The 20688-nt window shown below is 40.7% G+C and overlaps 1 protein-coding gene across 1 annotated transcript in view; it reads right to left on the bottom strand.

Moving 5' to 3' along the window:
* Positions 1-202: 202 nt before the first annotated feature.
* LOC115004539 (protein kinase C-binding protein NELL1-like) overlaps positions 203-20688 on the bottom strand; it is a 239280-nt gene continuing 218794 nt past the window's right edge. Inside the window, 4 exon segments of the mRNA XM_029426188.1 lie at positions 203-4891; positions 6671-6895; positions 7265-7441; positions 11981-12174. Of these exon segments, the coding sequence (XP_029282048.1) occupies positions 4841-4891; positions 6671-6895; positions 7265-7441; positions 11981-12174 (647 nt within the window). The 3' untranslated portion in view covers positions 203-4840.

Genomic DNA, 20688 nt, shown 5'->3' with positions numbered 1-20688 from the left:
TGATAAAGGTAGAAACATGAAAGACTTTTCCAGGACTGTATCCCGATGCTGGGATTGACTTTAATTTCTGAGGCTCGGAAACATTACTTTCGTTTGAAACTGCCCGTGGATGGCGCGATGGCGAGCCATTTAGGCGTCTCTCATGACTTTGCCATATATCTGTCCTGTCTGTCATCATCACATTCTGAAGCCAAAGACCAAATAAAGTAAACAACTAAAATATTTATTAACAGCAAACTCTTATCACGACACAGTCTTCAAGTCAAATGACACTTAACCCTTTGAGTACAATTAGGTTGGCCACTCTGATCTGGAGAAGGAACAATGAACAGACCTTGAGGATTCCCCCACCACGGTTCTCTATCAAAAACATGAACAAGCACATCAGGATCTAGAAGGTCCAAAACTGCTTCTTTTAAAAAGACAGACATTAAAAGGAGGAACACAATGGCTTGCTTTTTTTATAGTAGGAACTGAATCAAGAACAACATTGTCATTTTCAACATTTCTTTTTTTTTTTACATGTGTACATAGTTCTATTTTGTATGGTTCTCATTAAGATATTTTTCAGTTCAGTTCTTACAGACGTGTGTTGAAAAAAAAAAAAAACATGTGAAGTGAAGTCTGTCCAGGCTCCTCGTCCGTTTGCAAAGACGCCTGGGACAGACGCTGATCTACGCTCATTCTGAATTCCAAAATCCGCTTCTGCTGAGTCTCAGCTTTTAGTGAAGGTCACACTGATCAGAGATCTGTACATACACAGGCTAGTCAAATCCATAATGTTGTCCTAAAACTATGAAAAGACATTAAACTATGACCGATACTAAAAGGGTTAAGGCAAGAATAGAAAAATAAAGAAATAGTAAAAACAATAGAAATGTTGCTTCTCTGTCATACTCGACTTGCAACGCTCAGATCCTAAGAAGCTGTGGTAGTGAGAATTATTCACATAGTCTTACTCTCTTTACAGAACCCTTCACTTTACACATTATTTACAGCAAAACAGAACCTATCCCACCAAAAGAAAATGAGTCCACTGAAATTAACACGTTATTCATTAACACAATGATAATTAAAAAACTGTATAATTTTATCATATCGTCAGTATGTAAAAACATTTACACACGGACTAGCAAATAGTGTTTTACAGTAGTCATTATATTTCATATCAAATCAATCAACAGAGCAATCTGAAAACATCGTCTTCAGTGAGCGTTTGTACAAATGTCTGCTTTCGATTGCTGTGTTAAACTTTGATGGGTACAGATGCCATTTACATCACTTGTTTTTCTTTTGTGTGTGTACTTTGTGCACAGTTGACGATTTCAGTTTTACAAGAGGCATTGTGATAATGGAGGAGAGTACGGGGAGAAATGCTCAAGTGAGACACTAACAGATGTAGTGGCAAACAAAGACGACACAAGGACATTGTGACTCAGAGGTCAGAGCGGCAGCACACCTCGCTGCACGCCACTGTCCCCTCCAGAGGTTAAACAACCAGCATCACCTTTGCCAAAAGTTTGTGAAATGACCACTGTGGTTTAGAGTCTAAACAGCACGCAGGGTAGAAAAATCATTTTGAAACACAACCAGAAACAAGATCTAGTTCGACATTGAATAGCGTAAGGTCAGCAGGAGGGGGGTGGCGGAGCCGGAGACATTTATCACCCCTGACGTTGGTTCCAATCCAAAACAATGCATCAATGTTTTTCCTTTTTAGCGAGTGTAGACAACAAAGACACAACTGATCTCACATGAGGTGTACTAATGATACAAATATTCCATTTGGAAAGATCCACTACTTGAAGGAATGATTGTGTTATTGAACAAGAAAATATGAGACGTGACAGAAGCCTGTTGCACGCTCATTGGATACTTTCCATCTCCTGTCTCAGACTTGTCTCAAAGGTGCTCTATAAGCACATAGTGTTTGGCTATGATAGAGAGATGTTGTAGCGAGGGGCTCAGCACAAAGTCAAGACGAGTTTGGGAGCCACACAAACTACATGGCGAGATCGGCAAAATGGTGGATTCCAACGCTTACTCATTGGTTTTTGTCTCAGATCTCCAAAAACAAAGTTGTCTGCACTAGGCTTTCCAATATCAACCCTGACTTTGATACGGACTACCAATATCGTTTAGGACTCCAGCTGATTCAGGTCACATACAAAACTAACTATGATTGAAACCAAATGAAGGTTTCATTTTCACTGTGAAGGATTATCTCAATCTGTGGAAACAGTTTTTCATTCTGAGCCAACAAATTGATTCTCCTGAAAGAGGAAAAAGAGTCCTGATATCTACAACTTTGTTATCAGGTAGTCATTTTATGGTTGAAGCATAATTCATGGCCACAACACGTAGTTCACATTTAAAAGTTTGTGCTCATTTCACAAACTTTTGAGACAGTGTTAGAAATGCCCCCTAGGTTTTCTGTGGGGAAAAAACAAGACAGTGATGGACACACAGGGTGATAACAACGATACTTGAGGGAAACGCTAGTGCGCTCAAGACAATCTTGAGGATAATGGAGAGAGCTTTGGAGGAGAGGACAGTGCAGGGGACCACAGCGGCGTCAGAGCTGTGAACTGCACCAGAGTCTCCTGCCTTATTAAGTCTAGCTGTCTGTAAACAGATTCAACACTTGGTGACGTCCTGGCATTCTCAAATCCATGCCTGTGTGACATGGCTTTAATTAGACCCACCCCCCTGCTCTTTCTCATTCTGTAAGACTCTCTCTCTGCCACTCTCTGTGTGCGCCATCGGGTTCAGAGCTGAGGAGCCCTGGGAAACGCCAGAGAAGTCTGACCCACCACGAGATCAGACAATTTTAACAACAGCTACTGTTGGTGCTTGTCTGGCCTACAGGAATCTGTTGTGCACCATAAAACTGATTCTACATGCTTTTGATACCATTACTTCTTTTAAGTATCTATCTGGCAGTCAACCACATCAGAGAAGAGATATTGAGGCTGAGGAAAAGAAGTGTTAATGGCTCAGCACGATAGACAACAGCCATGTCCTAATTCAGAGCCGGGATCCTCTGATGGATGTGGCTTATGACGGACCTTTAAAACCATTTAAAAGGATCTGAAGGCCGGGCCATGCTTGAAATAAACTACCACCCTCTGTTGGGAACAGGTCTGCCATCGAAGAGAGGGGCGAGACACAGTCCGTTGTACCAATGGGATAACAGTGCACACTCTCAGACAATTAAACTTGAGAGAGAAGAAACCCTGCATGCTTTCTCTTCTTCACACACCTGGAAACCAAGGCTTAAAGTTGCCGTGTTTGTCGGATTGTCTCTTTCAGAAAGTTACAAAAATTGTCAGATGCGGCCGCCCCGTCTCCAACGTTGAGACACTGTTTGATGGACCGGCAAGCACTTTGCTCAAAGCACTGATACGTCAAGACTGCACCTCCTTTTCCAGATGACATGATCTAGCCTCACAGAGACCAAACTAATGGTGCATCCAGGTGCTGCTTGTTAAAAATCAATGCTCCAGTAACATTTGAAGAATTGAGAACTTCATTATGAAAGCTAAGAATTTCAGCCTATGGCCCTGACCTTGATAGAGTCCACAGGATGAAACGCATCAGACAGAATCAATACTTTTAGGGCCAATAATTTCACCCCTAATATGTTGCCTAGTGAAAACTAGAAGTCTGGTGATATCCACTGTTCCATTCGACAACTGACTGATACTGAGGGCAGCAATGAAACCATTTGCTATGTCCCCCATATTTGGGAATTTCATTAAGAGGATCCTTCAAAATGGAACAGGCCTTATGACATTTTAGACACATGGAGGACTGACTTGGACTTTGACATGAAAACATACAGAATATGCTAAAAAAGAAAACCACAGAAAAAGTAACATTCATGAATTCATTCGAGGAGAGGGGATTTGCATTCCACTTCATGATGCTGGGTTAGTGTTTTCTCCGTGCTTGTTGATTACCCGCGTTTACATTTTCTACAGCCAAATTTCTGACCAAAGAATTTAGAATAAGAGTACATTTCCGGCCCTGGTCCATCGTGCACAACCCTCAGCAAATTATTATCATTTTATGTTTCTGCTTTAATTTCTGCACTTTGACAAACTAGACTAAATAGAAAATTAACCAAAAATATCAATTTCTCTCTAATTCGGACAAGCCAAACAGACTATGGTTGTAAAAACGCCCTAAGAATGTTCTTCTTTCCCACAATAACTATGTTTGGTTTCTCTAACTTGAAAAATGTAGGACACAGCTGTTTGAAAGGATAAAATACACATATTCCAAAAAAAATGGGGGACATCTCAAAGGTTCAGGTGAGTTGTTATTTCTACACCAAACACTCCCGCTTCACAGAACATCATATACAATTAGGGTGCATAACTTCTTTTGTTACCACAATGCTAAATGTTTTATGACAACTTCTACATTATGCAACATAGGCAAGTGGAGCATCTTAATGACAACAAATAGCTGCTTGTCTCTGTTTTCAGGTTCGAGACTAAACAGGTTTCCTCAAGACATTTAGTGAAATGGAGACAACACAAAGACACATACACAACACAGTGACTGTGGTGAGAGCGACTATGGCTTCAGTCTCCGCCTGAGCCACACACTCACACACACTCACTCATACTCTCACTGTTTGTCGAGTTCCGGCATAAAAGCACAACCTTATCACCCCAGTCTTTCCAGTGCATGTTTGTATTTTCTGTGCACACACTGGCATGCACATGTGTGTGCGTGAGTCTGTTTTATGAATCCAGGGGGAGAGTCGTCAGATGGAGGAGGGGGCGTGGCAGTCCCGCAGTGAGAAGAGGAGAGGAAGAGGAGGAGAGCTTTAGTTGTTCTGAAGGCAGTCGAGATCCACCGAGCAGCAAACATTCCCATTCTGATCGGCGCAGCATGAAAAGACAGGAAAGAAGAGATAGAGGGTATTAAATATAATGCAGTGTATTATAATATGGTGTAATGTGGCGTGTAATAACAGGATTCAGAGGTTGGCTGGCCATTATCATTTAAAATATAGAGAGTTAATACAGAGGAAACTTGGAATGAAGTCTGTAATATAATTTAAGGGTCAGTTCACACAATTTAAAAAAACGACAGACTGTATTTTCCCCCTTCTACTAGTGGGATCTAGTTATTCAGTTCCAGGATTATCTGCTAAAGATTTGCGATATCCATCTGAGATTTATGTTGCCACTCCAGTCCATTGGAGGTGAACAGAATTTAGGATGTGTGCCTCCTAGAACGTTTAAGAAATTGAACGGCAATATGTCTTTCCACGGACGAGATTATTTTGGATCATCAATAAACCTCACTGTCGTAGTGACATATGTATTCTACAAATAAATAGTCCCCAAGAAAAGGGGTTCAGTATGGAAAAATACATACAAAATATAAAACAATATATAACCTCATATGAATAAAAACAATGTTACATGAAGCTCAAAATGCCTAGTCATAATAAAGAAAAACTATCCTGTATAATCACATCATAGCAACACAGGCCTAGAATATAAACATGAAGCAGTATGTAACCTTGTATACAGGAAAAATATCTTTCATGTATCTTAAAATGATTTATTAGTCATAATTTCAAAAAAAGATGCCATACCAAGATAAATGTTTAAAATATGTAATTCACATTTGGTTGGAGCTTAGCACAATTGTCTTCTAGAAACCACATCTGCATGGCTTGATATCTCAATAATACATACATGTATATGTAGTCATTTGGCTAAACCGACCCTTTAAGGCAAGGAGGATAGATAACTGACCGGGGTGAAGGAGCCTGTGCCCTTTGACCACGGGGGGCCTCAGCTTTGGCTGGAAGTGAGGTCCCCTGCTGCTCAGAGGAAAAACTATGTCTTTACCAACAGTGATGCAGCACACGGGTAGCAGAGTGACTGATACAAGGTTTGAGCTCTGACAGTAGCTGTAACCACATGCTGTGACCACAGCGTGAGTGAGCACACCAGCTGCCGTGGCTGGTTCTCACTTGTTAAGCCAAAATAATTTTGCAAAAGTACACAAAGTTCAGTTTATTTAACCATTATATAAAATAACCGGACATGTGATGTTGATTATGGTTTCGGTTTATTTATTTGATGTGCTATTTTTGGTTAATTAATTTAAATTCTGATTCTGAAAAAATAAATAAGCAGAACTGAGGGATAACTGATTCTTTTTACTGTGTGTGTAGCGATGATCTGATTTATAGTGACATGTTCCTGACACAGTGATCTGCATAATATGTTATTTTAAGATTAAATGTACCTTGCATCATCTGTGAAAATCAGATTTTCAGACAATAGCCTGTAATGCATACCATTATCTGTTGTGAAGGTGCAGAGGAATTTACTAATTGAATGAACATGAAGCGAATCAAGCTTCTGTAACTGCATGACATGTTTGTACTACACGTGCAATGGTCTAGCTGCAGGGATGGACTCACAGCAAATCAAGTAAACGCACTATTGCACCTCAAAAACAGACACACTGAGCATAAATTATTTCTGAGAATAAGTAAGTTAACACAATACAAATTCAAAATGTATTGTAGATCTTTGGTTGAGTACTGAATTATCCACACCAGTGTTAAATAAAACATGGATGCTGCACAGTAAAGCAAACCTTCATTGTGGTTGTTGTTACTTTGGCCTACCTTACACTTGCAGGTAGTACAGGGTGAGTTGGGCATATGCCATGTGTCTCCGCTGAGGCGTACGGCGCCTGCGGAGTCCTGACACGTCTGCCGGATGTCATACGACAGGTTGTCGGCCAGGCAGGGGTCTGTGACGCAGCGCGGGCAACACTCGCCCTCCGCCACTGCCGAGTACTCGCACATCAACATGGGGCAAACCAGAGGCCAGCAGTCCACCTCCCCCTCCTGAGTGAGGTAAACAATAAAAGGTGACTCAAATGTTACTGTGTGTGTTTGTTTTTGTGTGAGAATCAGCTGATCTGGCAACCTCAGTTATAGCTCACATGCTGATTTGTTGCAACATCTCTAATTAGAGAGGTGATAATTATCTGAGCCTTCCATGCACACAGCGCTGACAAGCAGCCTTGTGTTTAACAAAACTCTGAGCTTCATGGTGATGAGGAGATTCTGTTTTTATTTCTTTATTTCATTGGTTTATTCTAACACATCTGTTTAAAACGCTTTTTACTTTTATCGATTCAACATGGTCAGCTTTCATTTCTGTTTGCAAAATACATGTAGCTTGAATGTGTTTAGGTGTTTCTTTGTACTGACCATGCAGCGGCACTGCTGGCAGCCGTACATCCAGGACGCTCCGCTGCGGTAGAGCGTGCGTCCGCTCTGGTCCAGACACTGGCTGCTGGGTCTGTTGTCACAGCCGGGACAGCAGAACAGATCCTCGTCTGGGTCTCCGCAGTCACAGGGTCTCCTCCTGCAGTACGTCTGCCCGTCCTGCACATCAGAGGTCACAGGGTCAGGGAGCAGACAGACTTAAGTCACGATAGTGGCTCATATCCTGGGCTGTTATGTACTGTTCCAGCTTTTCTTTAATCATAGAAGGTGTTATGTTTATTTAGTTCATTTTTGCGCATCCGTGCCCGCTTTCATCAAATTATAAACTCTTTAAAATACTAAGTGTGTGATCAATACATAGTCGGACAATGGATGCTACAAACTGAAAGAGAAAGTGTCTGCTCCGTACAGCAGCAGCACAGAGTAGCAGGAGTAACATTTTCCCTCACCACTGAGAGTGGACCGAGAAGACGATTGCGAAAGAATTTGGAGTCAAAGCTCAAATCTAAAGCGCCTATTTGGCATTATTTCGGATTTAAGCCCGACCGGAGAGGCCGGCAGACACAAAGCCATCCGACGTTAAAGAATCAAAATATCTTTTCTTGTAAAATGCCTGTTGTAATCGGTAACCATGTTGTCACAAGTGTATTAACCGGTGGGAAATGACTTCACCATGGCATCCCTGGTGATTGACTGAAAGCTTTCACCAGTGTGGTTTAAGGATTCCCTGATGCCCTGAATGTCTCATCAGAGAAAGTTAATAATCCTCTTTTTTTGGGGCAATTGCAAGTGTAATGACTATAATGAAAAGTAAAAAAAAAAAGGAGGGAAAAAATAGGATTCAAAGACCCCTATCAGACAAATCTAACACTTTTCGATATGATCAAGGTGCATATCTCAGATGCCTTTAGTGAGTGCTGGTTAAAGGAATACTTCAGCCCCAAGATGACCATCTGTACATCAATTACTTGTGTTACCTTGAATTCTTGAAAAAAATGTTTTTCTCACATGCCTTCACGCTGAACAAGGAATTCAAAAACGGGGACAATTCTTGATCAATTTAAGGGCAAGTGTGAGACTGTTCATGCTGAAGTGTTTTAAATAGTACGGTTTGAGAGAAAGTAAATGTGTTTGGGAAGTAGTGAGCATACAACTGGATAAATGAGAGATTTCTTTAACAATTTTACACACTGGGTCATTCAAGCAGATAATTCAAGGCCAATATACCCACAGAGGATTTTAATATGTTGTAGACATTCTCAAATCTCCATTTTCTAACAGCAATTCATCAGATCCATGAATGAAGCAAGAACGCTTTAGAATTTTGGTGTCTGGGCCGAATTGCAAAGTCAATTGTAGAGGAATCTGCCAGAGCTTCCCAAACCGCCCTGTCCCTGGCTCTCTGTCTCCACCCCGAGAAAACTTTATGGTCCATTTTACTCACCACAGCCAGCACTGTCTGGCCCGGGGACGACATTATAATGTAGAAGTAAAAATGTTACATAAAATGGCTGTTAGAAAATGTATGGGAGCCATAAAGACATTCCGCATCCCATTAAAAGGGCAATACAGAGCCAATGTTTTATCGATGCATATTGTCCTGCTACAGTAACCTCTGAGTCCCAGGGTACCAATACCGATGGCCTTGGTCGCTACAGTTATGGCCCTTGACTTGCTGGGAAATTACTGCCAATTTTAACGTTCCGGCAATGAAGGCAAACTATTCATGTCAGGGATAAGACAAGGAATGAATGATAAAGCTGCGCTGTTTGTGCTAACCAAAACAACATCATTATACAGTTTTTTATGCCAACTTTGATGACAACAACAACTTTATGATGAATTTGATGACTTCAGACGACATTCTCTTTAATCAGTACGCATGACTTGTTTACATCACAGTTATCCATTGAGGCATTTCTCTCCTGTGTATTTTATTCTTAAGGTAATTTATTTGAAGTGCATTTTTGTCCCTGTTAAAGTACATCTGTGGAACTCCAAAACATCTAATTCTCAAAATAAATTCAATTTCTCGTTTTTATTTCTCTTCAAATACAATGTTGGGGAAAGTTGAGTATAGAAGATCTTTGCTCTTAAATTTCCACCTTTGATGTCATGTGCCAGGGAGTTTCTACAAAAATGAACTATGAAATATCATAACTCATTAAACACAAGCAATGTTTGCTTCATGTGAAACAGCCTGGTGGTAACTTTTGAATTTTGAGACATCATCCGTCATTTTATTCTAAAAAACCCTCTGTGTCTGTTTCGTATTAATCTCACTTACTCACTTGATCAATATCTCACTTGCAGCCACACTGCGCTGCCTCACTCTGACTGCTGAGCACCAACATGAGTTGTTAAGCTGCTACAAATATTTTTCAGAATGTAAAGCACTGAGGTGCTTTATCATTGAGTTGAACCCGTATGATGCTTAGTTTGGTCTCCTGAGGTAAGAATGGTATTTTTGTGTTTTGTCTCATAACTATCCATACAAATGTTAAATCACCTCGAGGCAGTCGATTACATGTGCTCAGAGGTGTAGGTAAAGATTGACATGAATGAAACAATATTACAGGAATGATTCTGGTTTATTAACAACATGGGTCATATTTTAGTAGTTTTGGCAATCACTTCTATCAGTTCTGATAACATTGTTTCCCCTATGTTAATGTCTGAGATCTGGGAACACCGCAGCAGGGCGGAAAGGAAGTCTATAGGGCTAAGAAACAAGGTCAGTCTGACGATCATACAGGGTTTAGTAGAACTTATTTGTGTGAGAAAAAAAGGCGAAGAGTAACATGATTACCAAATTTGACTATTGTAAAAATACGTTACTGTTTACAGTCTGACTCGACTCAACTCTGACCTGCTGTACTTACATCTTTCCTGTGCAAGTAAGTGTATTGTTATAAATAGAGTGCTTTAGATAATCTGGTAAACTGTTGGCCAACTAACGTGTAGCCCATTGCATTTAGTTGTGATGTGATGTTGCTGTGTTCCCAGATCTCAGTTGTTACTTTGGTTAGTCCAGTGTTATATAACTAGATGTAAAAAACATTTTGCAATTTATAAACATAACATTGTATAACATTAATAAAAAGCATTAATCTTTGAAGTGGACAACAAATGTGTTTGCTGAAATGATAGCAAGAGAAGCAACCAGAATGAAGAAATATAGAAAAAAAGATTCATGTACTCCATACAAGCACAGATCCCTCTTTACTCGTTTCCCTTTTTCAGAATCTTTCTTCTCTTCATTGTTAATTTATCCGACTCTTCCATTTCTAAGTCTTTGTCTTTTCTTGTGCCGGTCTTTCTTGTCTTTGTCAGCAATGTCTCTGAGTCTGTCACTGCTCATGCTTTCCTTCATGTAGAGTAGATTTGTTCCAGTGATGGTAATAAACCCATAAAGTCAGCGGGCTCAACACTGCTCATGGATTTGCTGGAATATCAGATGTATTCCACACAGTAAAGTTATAAAATTAAGAAAATTGTATAATATTTCTGTAAAAAAAAAAAAAACAGGGACTTTTTGGTAAAAAATCTTGCATATGATGTATTGATGCTTGCCCTAGATTTTTATTTGAGAGAGAAAAGACAGAAACGAGAGATCATTTATCGCTTTTCTCTTTTGAATTCCTGGGTGATCTTTGGATGATTGGTTAGTGATACTCCACAAAAACCTTTAGAGATCAAGCACCCACACTTTGTAGAATTTAAAGGTGGCACTTAAGTGCTCGTACTCTGCTCCTTGCAGAAAATTGAAGATTCTTAAAAAAAAGACATATCCTTGATAGTCTATGTATATTAACAGCTTAGTTACAGCAAAGACATTGACGTTTTGCAGCATATGGCAGCATATACCACAAACAGGGACACGTGTGCTGTCAGCAGGTGTGTCCTCTACAAATGAAGAGTAAACAGTACTAGACAAATACGAAGAAGTTTAACACACAATCCAGGCTAAAAGTAACTGTCAAGTTTAAACTGTCAAATGCAGGAAGGACCGCTGGCACAAAATCTGTGCCTGTGTAAATGTGTAAATGTGATATATGATGTTACTGCCCCAGCTAGGGCACAAGTAGATCTCGCTATAATTACATTTGTGTTCTCCATTAAATGAAGGTGTTGTATTAAATGTACTCTAATATAATATAAGATGCTCTTAGAGAAATTAAGAAGTGTATGATAATACTTTAGTCGTATTCTTTCAGATGCAACCCCGGCGATGTAAAACAGACTTGGGAGCAACACATTAATGCAACAGAATGCATGTAATTATAGTCAGATACACACCTAGTGATATTATAAGCCTGTTATTTTACACATTCACACGTTGAGTTAGTTTGGCGGCTCTTCTTCTGCGTTTGGCAGTTTGAACTGTGTTGTTTTTAGTCTGGATTGTGACTTTATATAACTTTTATCTTATGATCCAAGCTTTGATTGGTCAGCTGGCAGTGCTTTTACACGAGTTGATCTCTCTTATCTGGAACATAACCCCGTTAGGCGTGCAGCATGAGTTACCATGGTGATCTAGCCCGGTAAGAAGTGAACCACTGTCGTAGGGCTGAAAACCCTTCCGCGTGAATCCTCAAGTCACCTCTCTAACCCCAAATCCTGCCTCTGGACGTTTGGAGGTGACTGGAACATGACCCAGGGGTAATAAATATATATGTTTGTGTTCATCTTCCGTACCTTGCAGGAGCATATAGCACAGCGGTCAAAGCTTGGTTTCCAGTCCTCTCCGTTGCGTCTGATTCCCTCCTCCTGTGTGCAGTCGCCGCCGCAGCCCGGACCGGACGTACACACACAGTCGTAGCCTCCCGGGAGGTTCACACACACACTGTCATTCCAGCAGGTGTGTGTCTGCAAACTGCACTCATCGATGTCTGGAACACAAACAGTAAGAAACGGTAAATTAATGCTTACATGTCACAGTCCAGTCAGTTTTGAAACAATATACAAAAAAGGTTCAAAAGGGCCTTTATGGGGAAAACTACGATCAACAAGAAGCAAACGTTTTAACATAACTGCATCGGAAACAAGTTTATTTTCTCTCTTAGGAATAGTTCCATCCATTTGGAAAGTTTTCCCCTGAAAATCTTTTTAAGTCTTTTTAAAAATGTGATATAGGGCTGGGTGTCCTGTTGAATCATCACTGCCATATCATCTTCTTCATTCAGAGCTGTAGTATTGCAAATGTATCACAGAGCAAGATGCACCCATTCCCATCTCTTTACCAACTCTGTGGTGCACATTTACTCAATTCCATTTGTATGTGCTCACATTACTATGGAGCCCTGCAGGTATCAGGTGTAGCATTCGTTATAATTTGTATTGAGCACAAATTAATATTTCAGCCCTCAAGTCATGCCTTTAAATTAATTGCTTTCAGTTATTGGTATAAACATGAAATTATAGGGTGCTGTGGTCAGTTAGGGAGGAGCACTCAGAGTGGTAACAGCAGGCTTGCAGCTCTTTCTTAGTACGAAGGTTTACTGAATCAGTTCTACAAATTAATAGTGTAGCATTCTTTCTCTGCACAACTATTACACCTATACTGCTGTGCATAATGCAGTGCAGAATAAACAATACACCTTTGAGATACAGTATATCTCAAAAGTGAGTACACCCTTTAGATTTTTGCAAATATTCTGTTATATCCTTTCAGGGGATAACATTATCCTACTGAAACTTTGATATAACTTAAAGTAGTCAGTGTGCTACTTGAATAACAGTATAGATTTATTGTCCTTTGAAAATTACTCAGTACACAGCTGTTAATGTCTAAACAGCTGGCAACAAAAGTGAGTACACCCCATAGTGAACATGTCCTAATTGTGCCCAATGATGTTGTTTTCCCGCCCTGGTGTCATGTGACTCGTTAGTGTTACAAGGATTCAGGTGTAAATGATAAGCAGGGCTGTTAAATTTGGTGTTTTGGGCACAATTCTCTCTGAATGCTGGACAACATGGCACCTCATGGCAAGGAACTCTCTGAGCGGCTGAAAAAAAGGATTATTGCGCTTCACAAAGATGGCCTTGGCTATAAGAAGATTGCCAACACCATGAAAATGAGTTGCAGCACAGTGGCTAAGATCATACAGCGGTTTTCCAGGACAGGTTCCACTCGGAACAGGCCTCGCCAGGGTCGACCAAAGAAGTTGAGTCCACGTGCTCAGCGTCATATCCAGAGGTTGGTTTCCAAAAATAGACGTGCGAGTGCTTCCAGCATTGCTGCAGAGGTTGCAGAAGTGGGATGTCAGCCTGTCAGTGCCCAGACCATACGCCGCACACTGCATCAAATCGGTTTGTATGGCCGTCGCCCCAGACAGAAGCCCCTTCTGAAACCGATGCATAAGAAAGCCCGCAAACAGTTTGCTGAAGACAATGAATCCAAGAACATGAGTTACTGGAACCATGTCCTGTGGTCTGATGAGACCAAAATAAACCTGTTTGGGTCAGATGGTGTCCGGCGTGTGTGGCGGCACCCTGGTGAGGAGTACCAAGACAAATGTGTTTTGCCTACAGTCAAGCATGGTGGTGGCAGCATCATGGTCTGGGGCTGCATGAGTGCTGCCGGCACTGGGGAGCTGCATTTCATTGAGGGACACATGAATTCCAATATATACTGAGACATCCTGCAGCAGAGCATGATCCCCTCTCTTCGGAAACTGGGCCGTAGGGCAGTTTTGCAACATGATAATGACCCTAAACACACCTCCAAGATGACAACGGCCTTGCTGAAGAAGCTGAAGGTTAAGGTGATGGACTGGCCAAGTATGTCTCCAGACCTAAACCCAATTGAGCACATGTGGGGCATCCTCAAGAGGAAGGTGGAGGAGTGCAAGGTGTCCAACATCCGTGCGCTCCGTGATGTCGTCGTGGAGGAGTGGAAGAAGATTCCAGAAGCAACCTGTGCAGCTCTGGTGAATTCCATGCCCAGGAGGGTTAAAGCAGTGCTAGATAACAATGGTGGTCACACAAAATATTGACACTTTGGGCACAATTTAGACATGTTCACTATGGGGTGTACTCACTTTTGTTGCCAGCTGTTTAGACATTAACAGCTGTGTACTGAGTAATTTTCAAAGGACAATAAATCTATACTGTTATTCAAGCAGCACACTGACTACTTTAAGTTATATCAAAGTTTCAGTAGGATAATGTTATCCCCTGAAAGGATATAACAGAATATTTGCAAAAATCTAAAGGGTGTACTCACTTTTGAGATATACTGTATGTGGATATACAGTATACTTCAAGTTTTGGTTATAAATCCCAACATTACGTTTTTATCCTCACTAAATGTTAGAGAAAAAGAAGAAAGTCCCTTCAACAGTAGCTCTGCTCTCCCCTGCCAGCATCTGCTGCCTACAGACACCTATCACTCCCAAACAACACTGACAGCAGGCCACTAGTGTTGCATCTACAAAGGCCCCAAGTATTACATCTAAAACTGAAAAAAGAAAGAAATTGGAATTCATGTTTTTGTTTGTGTGTTTCACTCTAACCATGCTTTCACACTGTGAGCAACGCGGTCAACAAGCCCATCTATTTTCTACACAGTTGAGTGAGATGAAAAACTGTTGGGACGGTCACAGGTTTAAAAAGATTGATTTGCACACCTCTCTGTGTAACTACCGATACAGTGTGTTTAGCTTTTGCAGCACAATGTTACCACAGGGTAACCTCCAGAGTTAATCCTCTGCATGGCAGCCATTTAAAGATGTGATAATCACGCTTTGCTGAAACGCCTGTCTCTTTAATTTAAGCCCCCCTCCCAGAAAAAGCTCAGTTTGCTCCGATTGAGAGACAGATGTGGCGCACCTTTACAAAGGAGATGCTGAGATAGGGTGCGGTATATATAGTAATGATCCTGCATGTGACATAGGAAGGGGAGAACAATCTGAATGACTTGTTGAATCACTGGGTTGTCTTATTTCAGTTTGTGGGTTAGTAGACAGATCCCAATTGTATTTGCACAAGCACTGAAAAAGTGTGTTTTCATAATATGTATATCCTCATTAATGCTAACATAGCAAGTTGAAATGCCAAATCAGACAAATCACCAATGATCTTTTAAGCTGTTGTTTTCTATGTAAGCCATTGCGTTGATGCTTCAGAAAAGCAGCAATTTTATTGAACATTCACATTTTTGCACTTAGACTACTTGTGTCTGTCCAGCGCATCCGGTGTGCTACAGGTGGCAAATTATATTTGTCATATTTTGCTATAAAGAGCCAAAGTGAAACCTACATTTTACAGATATGGATGAAACCAATGAACAATAAACACCAGGAACACATTCTAAAAGCTTGTTAGTTAAAACAATTTCATTTTATGGAAGAAACCACCAGACAGTTACATAAAAAAAAGTTTAGAGCCTCTGGTCATATAGTTGCTCACACTGTGAACACCATGCAAAATAGATTTTTGTTTTTCTGCAGTTGAGAATGATGAGTGGTGTCCAGCAGCAGACCTACTCTGGGTAGACATGAGACTTCTTCGATACTGTTGCCACACCAGCAAAAATAAAGAAGAGAAAGAGAAAGAGAGAGAGAGAGAGAGAGACAGAGACAGAGACAGAGAGAGAGAGAGAGAGAGAGAGAGAGAGAGAGAGAGAGAGAGAGAGAGACAGAGAGAGAGACAGAGAAAGAGAGAGAGAGAGAGAGAGCGAGAGAGAGAGAGAGAGAGAGAGAGAGCGACACAGAGAGAGAGAGAGAGAGAGACAGACAGAGAGACAGACAAGAGAGAGAGACAGAGACAGAGAGAGAGAGAAAGAGAAAGAGAGAGAGAGAGAGACAGAGAGAGAGACAGAGAGAGAGACAGAGAGACAGAGAGAGAGAGAAAGAGAGACAGAGAGACAGAGAAAGAGAGAGAGAGAGACACAGAGAGAGAGAGACAGACAGAGAGACAGACAAAGAGAGAGAGAGAGAGAGAGAGAGAGAGAGAGAGAGAGAGAGAGAGAGAGAGAGAGAGACAGAGAGAGAGAGACAGACAGAGAGACAGTCAAAGAGAGAGAGACAGAGACAGAGACAGAGAGAAAGAGAAAGAGAGAGAGAGAGAGAGAGAGAGAGAGAGAGAGAGAGACAGACAGACAGAGAGAGAGACAGAGAGAGAGAGAAAGAGAGAGAGAGAGACAGAGAGACAGAGAAAGAGAGAGAGACAGAGAGAGACAGAGACACACAGAGAGACAGAGAGAGAGAGAGAGAGAGAGAGAGACAGAGAGAGACAGAGACAGAGAGTGAGAGAGAGTGAGAGAGATAGAGAGAGAAAAACAGCATAGCTGAGAATGCATTGTGCCTGAGACACACAATTTGCATACACTAAATGAAATCCCCATCAGCCAGTCAGACATACTGTATCTCCGCTGGTGAAGGATTAACGCTCTTCATGCTACATTCACCACATTCAGCTACAAGCTGCTGCTCGCAGATGAAGCGTACGCTTACATGTAGTTTGTGAAAGACTTAGTCTTACAACAAAACACAAAAGCCCTTCGGAGAAAACCAGCTGAGCATAGGAAACCATATGAAACACTTACACTCACACCTACATGTCCTGTTACACATGAGAGCATTAATCCTGCAGTGTATGTAGATGACAACACACATTCACACAGGCATAGATGAATACACACACCAAATAAATCCTTCTGACATATGTTGGTAATTAGAAGGCATCAGAAAGCTCAATATTTGAGTATTTAAATCATATTTCTTTGGTATGTCTCCAGGCAACCCATATGGAAAGGTCATGTATATCACAGCGAGAGAGAGAAAATGATGCACGCATGCTGTCGTGCAGGGAGACAGTGGGGGTTTATGGTGTATTATCCTCATCTTTATGCACATCTGTTTATTAAAGCCACCTGTCTCTCCCTTAAGCAATAGGTGTAATAAACGTGTTTTGAGATGCGGCCTATGCAGCGCTCAGTCAAAGCAATAAAGGAAAAAGAAACATCTGCATGCAGCTGCTCTGGTCGATCCCACAACAATATGCAACGCACGATCATACAATGTAATGAAATGCATTGCATCGCGTCATAGCAACACACTGCATAACAGAACTTAGGCTCTGTGTCCACCAAAGCGTTTTTTTCCCAGTGAAAACGCCAAGCTGGGAGCGCTTGCAAGCATTTTGCAGGCGCAGCAGTTTTTCAGCTGAGAGCATTGGTTGCGTCTGGTTGATTTTAATACGGAATTTAAAGTACTTGACCTCCCGGTCTGTGTTGGTTAATGAGATTAATTTAATTGTTTTTATTGCCTATAGTCCCGCCCCTCCTCTTCTGTGATTGGATGACTGGGTAAAAACGAGTGACTGTTAAACATGTTTTCAACTCTGAAGCTGCCCGCCCACGATGGAAGGTTTCCTCTTCGCTCACCTTGCTGTGAAGGTGGTTCTGTTTCTATGGTTCTATGTTCCTGCTTGCCTGTGTCACTTCTTGCTACATCACAAGCAGCTGTTGTCCCACTGGTTGCGCTCTGAAAGGTCAGCTGCAACTGAGGTCAAATTTAAAACAATTTAAACTTTGAGCGCAGTGCTCAGTGGCCACTTTGAGCAGTGTGCTGCATAGGAAAACAACAGCACAGCCAGCGCAGAGCGGTTTTACCTTTGGTCATGTGGAAGAGGCTTCAGCGAACAGAAAGAAAAAGACAAATGTGCAGCGCTTTGCACAGAATAGACGCACACTGCTGCCTTTCGTAGCAAGCGTTAATACACAACGCTCCCATTACAAAAGACACATATGCTGGCCTCAGGAAATAACGCTTTGGCATTTGAACACATCAGAATCCAATTGCGACAGCTGAACACAACCTAATGCAACACTTTAATCAAATGTCAACAGCTTTTGTCGGGCAGTTGATATTTAACCCGCAAAGGTTTAGACCTTATGGGAAACGGTATCTGATAAAGTGTCAGAAATATTAAATAAACCAAAATATTTGAATGTCTTTTCAGGTTTTTTTTTAAACTGTCACCCTTATCTAGACATCTGGAGAGAACCACACCACATCTTGTTGAGTAAGGTCACTGTATGTACCATGTAAGTATGTACCATGTCTGCATTTTAAAGTATTTGTGTTATCACAAATGTCAATGTGATTTTACATGAGGTTTTCTTATTTTTGAAACAGAACCCAGAAAGGCTGGTTTGAATTAGTTAAGAGGTTTGAGTGCTAGTCTAGTCTTGGTGCCCAATGTCTGTTGACAACCCTGCTTATCTGTAGGTAAGAACAAAAAACTAAAACGGGCTGTATGGTCATTTGTGAAGTGTCCATATCATCAGACACTTTAGGTATAGCTCTTTCACGCCCAAACTGGAAGAGTGCACTTAATGACTTCCCAGATAAAAGACTATTTTAGATTCATGCGTCACCCAGCATGACACCCTTAAAGTAGGACAGCCAGTTACTCCTTGTGACAAACATGAATTAGCATCTACACTGCAACAAAGGGCTCTGTTCATTTGACAAACACAGCACATCCTTTAAGTTTTCACAGGGCACACATTCACCAACTCTGAATATTTCCTCAATTTGCTGTTGCCGCAAAACACAGGATACAATACATCGTCTTCATCAAGCCTTAGGATTTTTTAATAAACCCTTTGGATTTTACAGGTCGGATGTGAAAGGGAGGATTTTTGGCTGTTGATTTGTAACTGTTAAACGAAAATATGTGTGTTAAAAAGATGCAAACAAACAGCCAATTCTGTACACAATTAAGGATATACACAGACAAAGACACTGTCCACCTTTCCAAAACATGTTCCTCTTTTTTCTGTGCTCTAATTCCCGCCCCTCGTGATTTCTGCTGTTTCCTTCATGGCCATCACAAACTCTTGGCTAACATGCAGCCGTTGAAGTAGTTAACTGGCTGGCGCTGCTGCTCTCTGCTTTGATCTGGCTCTCTTATTACAAAATGCTACTTTCTGTTCTGTTGACACATGAGAGGGTGTTGGAGGGATATTGTGGAGGAGAAAAAAATCCAGTTAAACAGTCATTCGTAATTATTTCCTCTGCTGGCTTCCAGCCTAATACTGCACAGTGTGTGGGGAGAAAAGGTGGCAGATATACTGACACAGCTACATGCACTTGTCTGGTTAAAGAGTGACACATATGAACACATTATGACAAACACTTGTATTCATTTATGCTGGAATGTCCATAAAAGCATTATCATTAATTGTCAATTGAATTAATCTCTCAAAGTAGTGCAAATAAGTGCTTTCACTGATCACATTGTATACGTCATATTTCCAGATAAGAATATGTTTGTTGAAAGATCTCTGATCTCAGAGCACAAACAAGTAAGTTAATGTTTCCATTTGAATCAATTGCTGAAGATATGAGTTAAGTGGTTATGTGATTGTACCATTAATTGTGATTGCATACATTTTAGTTTGTAGAAAAATGACACAAACCCATTTGACTTTTATTTAATTAGGATATTTCAATATTTGTTTTGAATTCCAATCCCAATGTGTGAATATTCTTAGGAATAAGAAATGAATTGCTCTTTGAAGTTGTGTACTCGCATTATATTTTCATTATATCTGTGGCATAAAAAGGTCTTAAAATGACAATAATATTGTTTATCGCAATCATTCCTGGGACAATATATCAGTCCAACTAAAGTACTTATTGTGACAGGCCTACTTATAAGTCACACTGAATTATAACATTTAAATCAATAGTTGGTTGAGGAACACAGAGTATGTCTTACTTTGAGAGTTAACAGGAAATCACAAGGTCAAAACGATTGTAATGAGAAGATGTGAGCGGGTGACTCCGTCTTAAAAGACTCCAGATGGTGTTCAATCTGTGTGATAATGTGACAAAAAAAGCTGCCGTAGACTGAAGTCTGTCACATATAGTACGTGTGTCTATCACTTTCCATAAGAATTGAGTTTGAGTAAAACCACTTTCTGGTTGGAATCTGCTGAAATCAAACTTCTCCCCACGAAGTAAATGAATCAAACCAAACTGCTGATGTTGCATTTATATTTAAATGTTAAGTGAAAGCCAAAGTGTTTCACTCAGTCAAGCGCTCATGTTTGCAGCATCCATTACAGTTTTACACAAGTGCGAGGCAAAAATATAAGCAGTGACTTGGATTTTTGAAGTGATATTTATTATTCTGAGATCCTGCTGTCCTTCAGGCAGAATGTCATCTGTAATATGCTGAACACTAAAGATTGTGATGTTCAGGAAACGCCAGTGCCAGGAATCAGTAAGCAGCTTCACGTGTGCTTATCGCTATTAGCAAATGTTAGCATAGTAACCGCTAAAGTAGGTAAAGTAAGCTTTCTGTAATTAAATTAAAGGTACTTGTACTTTTGTATTTCCATTCTCTGCTACTTTATACTTCTGCTCCACTTCAATTCAGAGGCAAAT

The sequence above is a fragment of the Cottoperca gobio genome, chromosome 3, assembly GCF_900634415.1.
Source record: "Cottoperca gobio chromosome 3, fCotGob3.1, whole genome shotgun sequence".
NCBI lineage: Eukaryota > Metazoa > Chordata > Actinopteri > Perciformes > Bovichtidae > Cottoperca > Cottoperca gobio.
The sequence above is the reverse complement of the archived record's forward strand: the minus strand, read 5'-3'. Positions and strand labels throughout refer to the sequence as shown.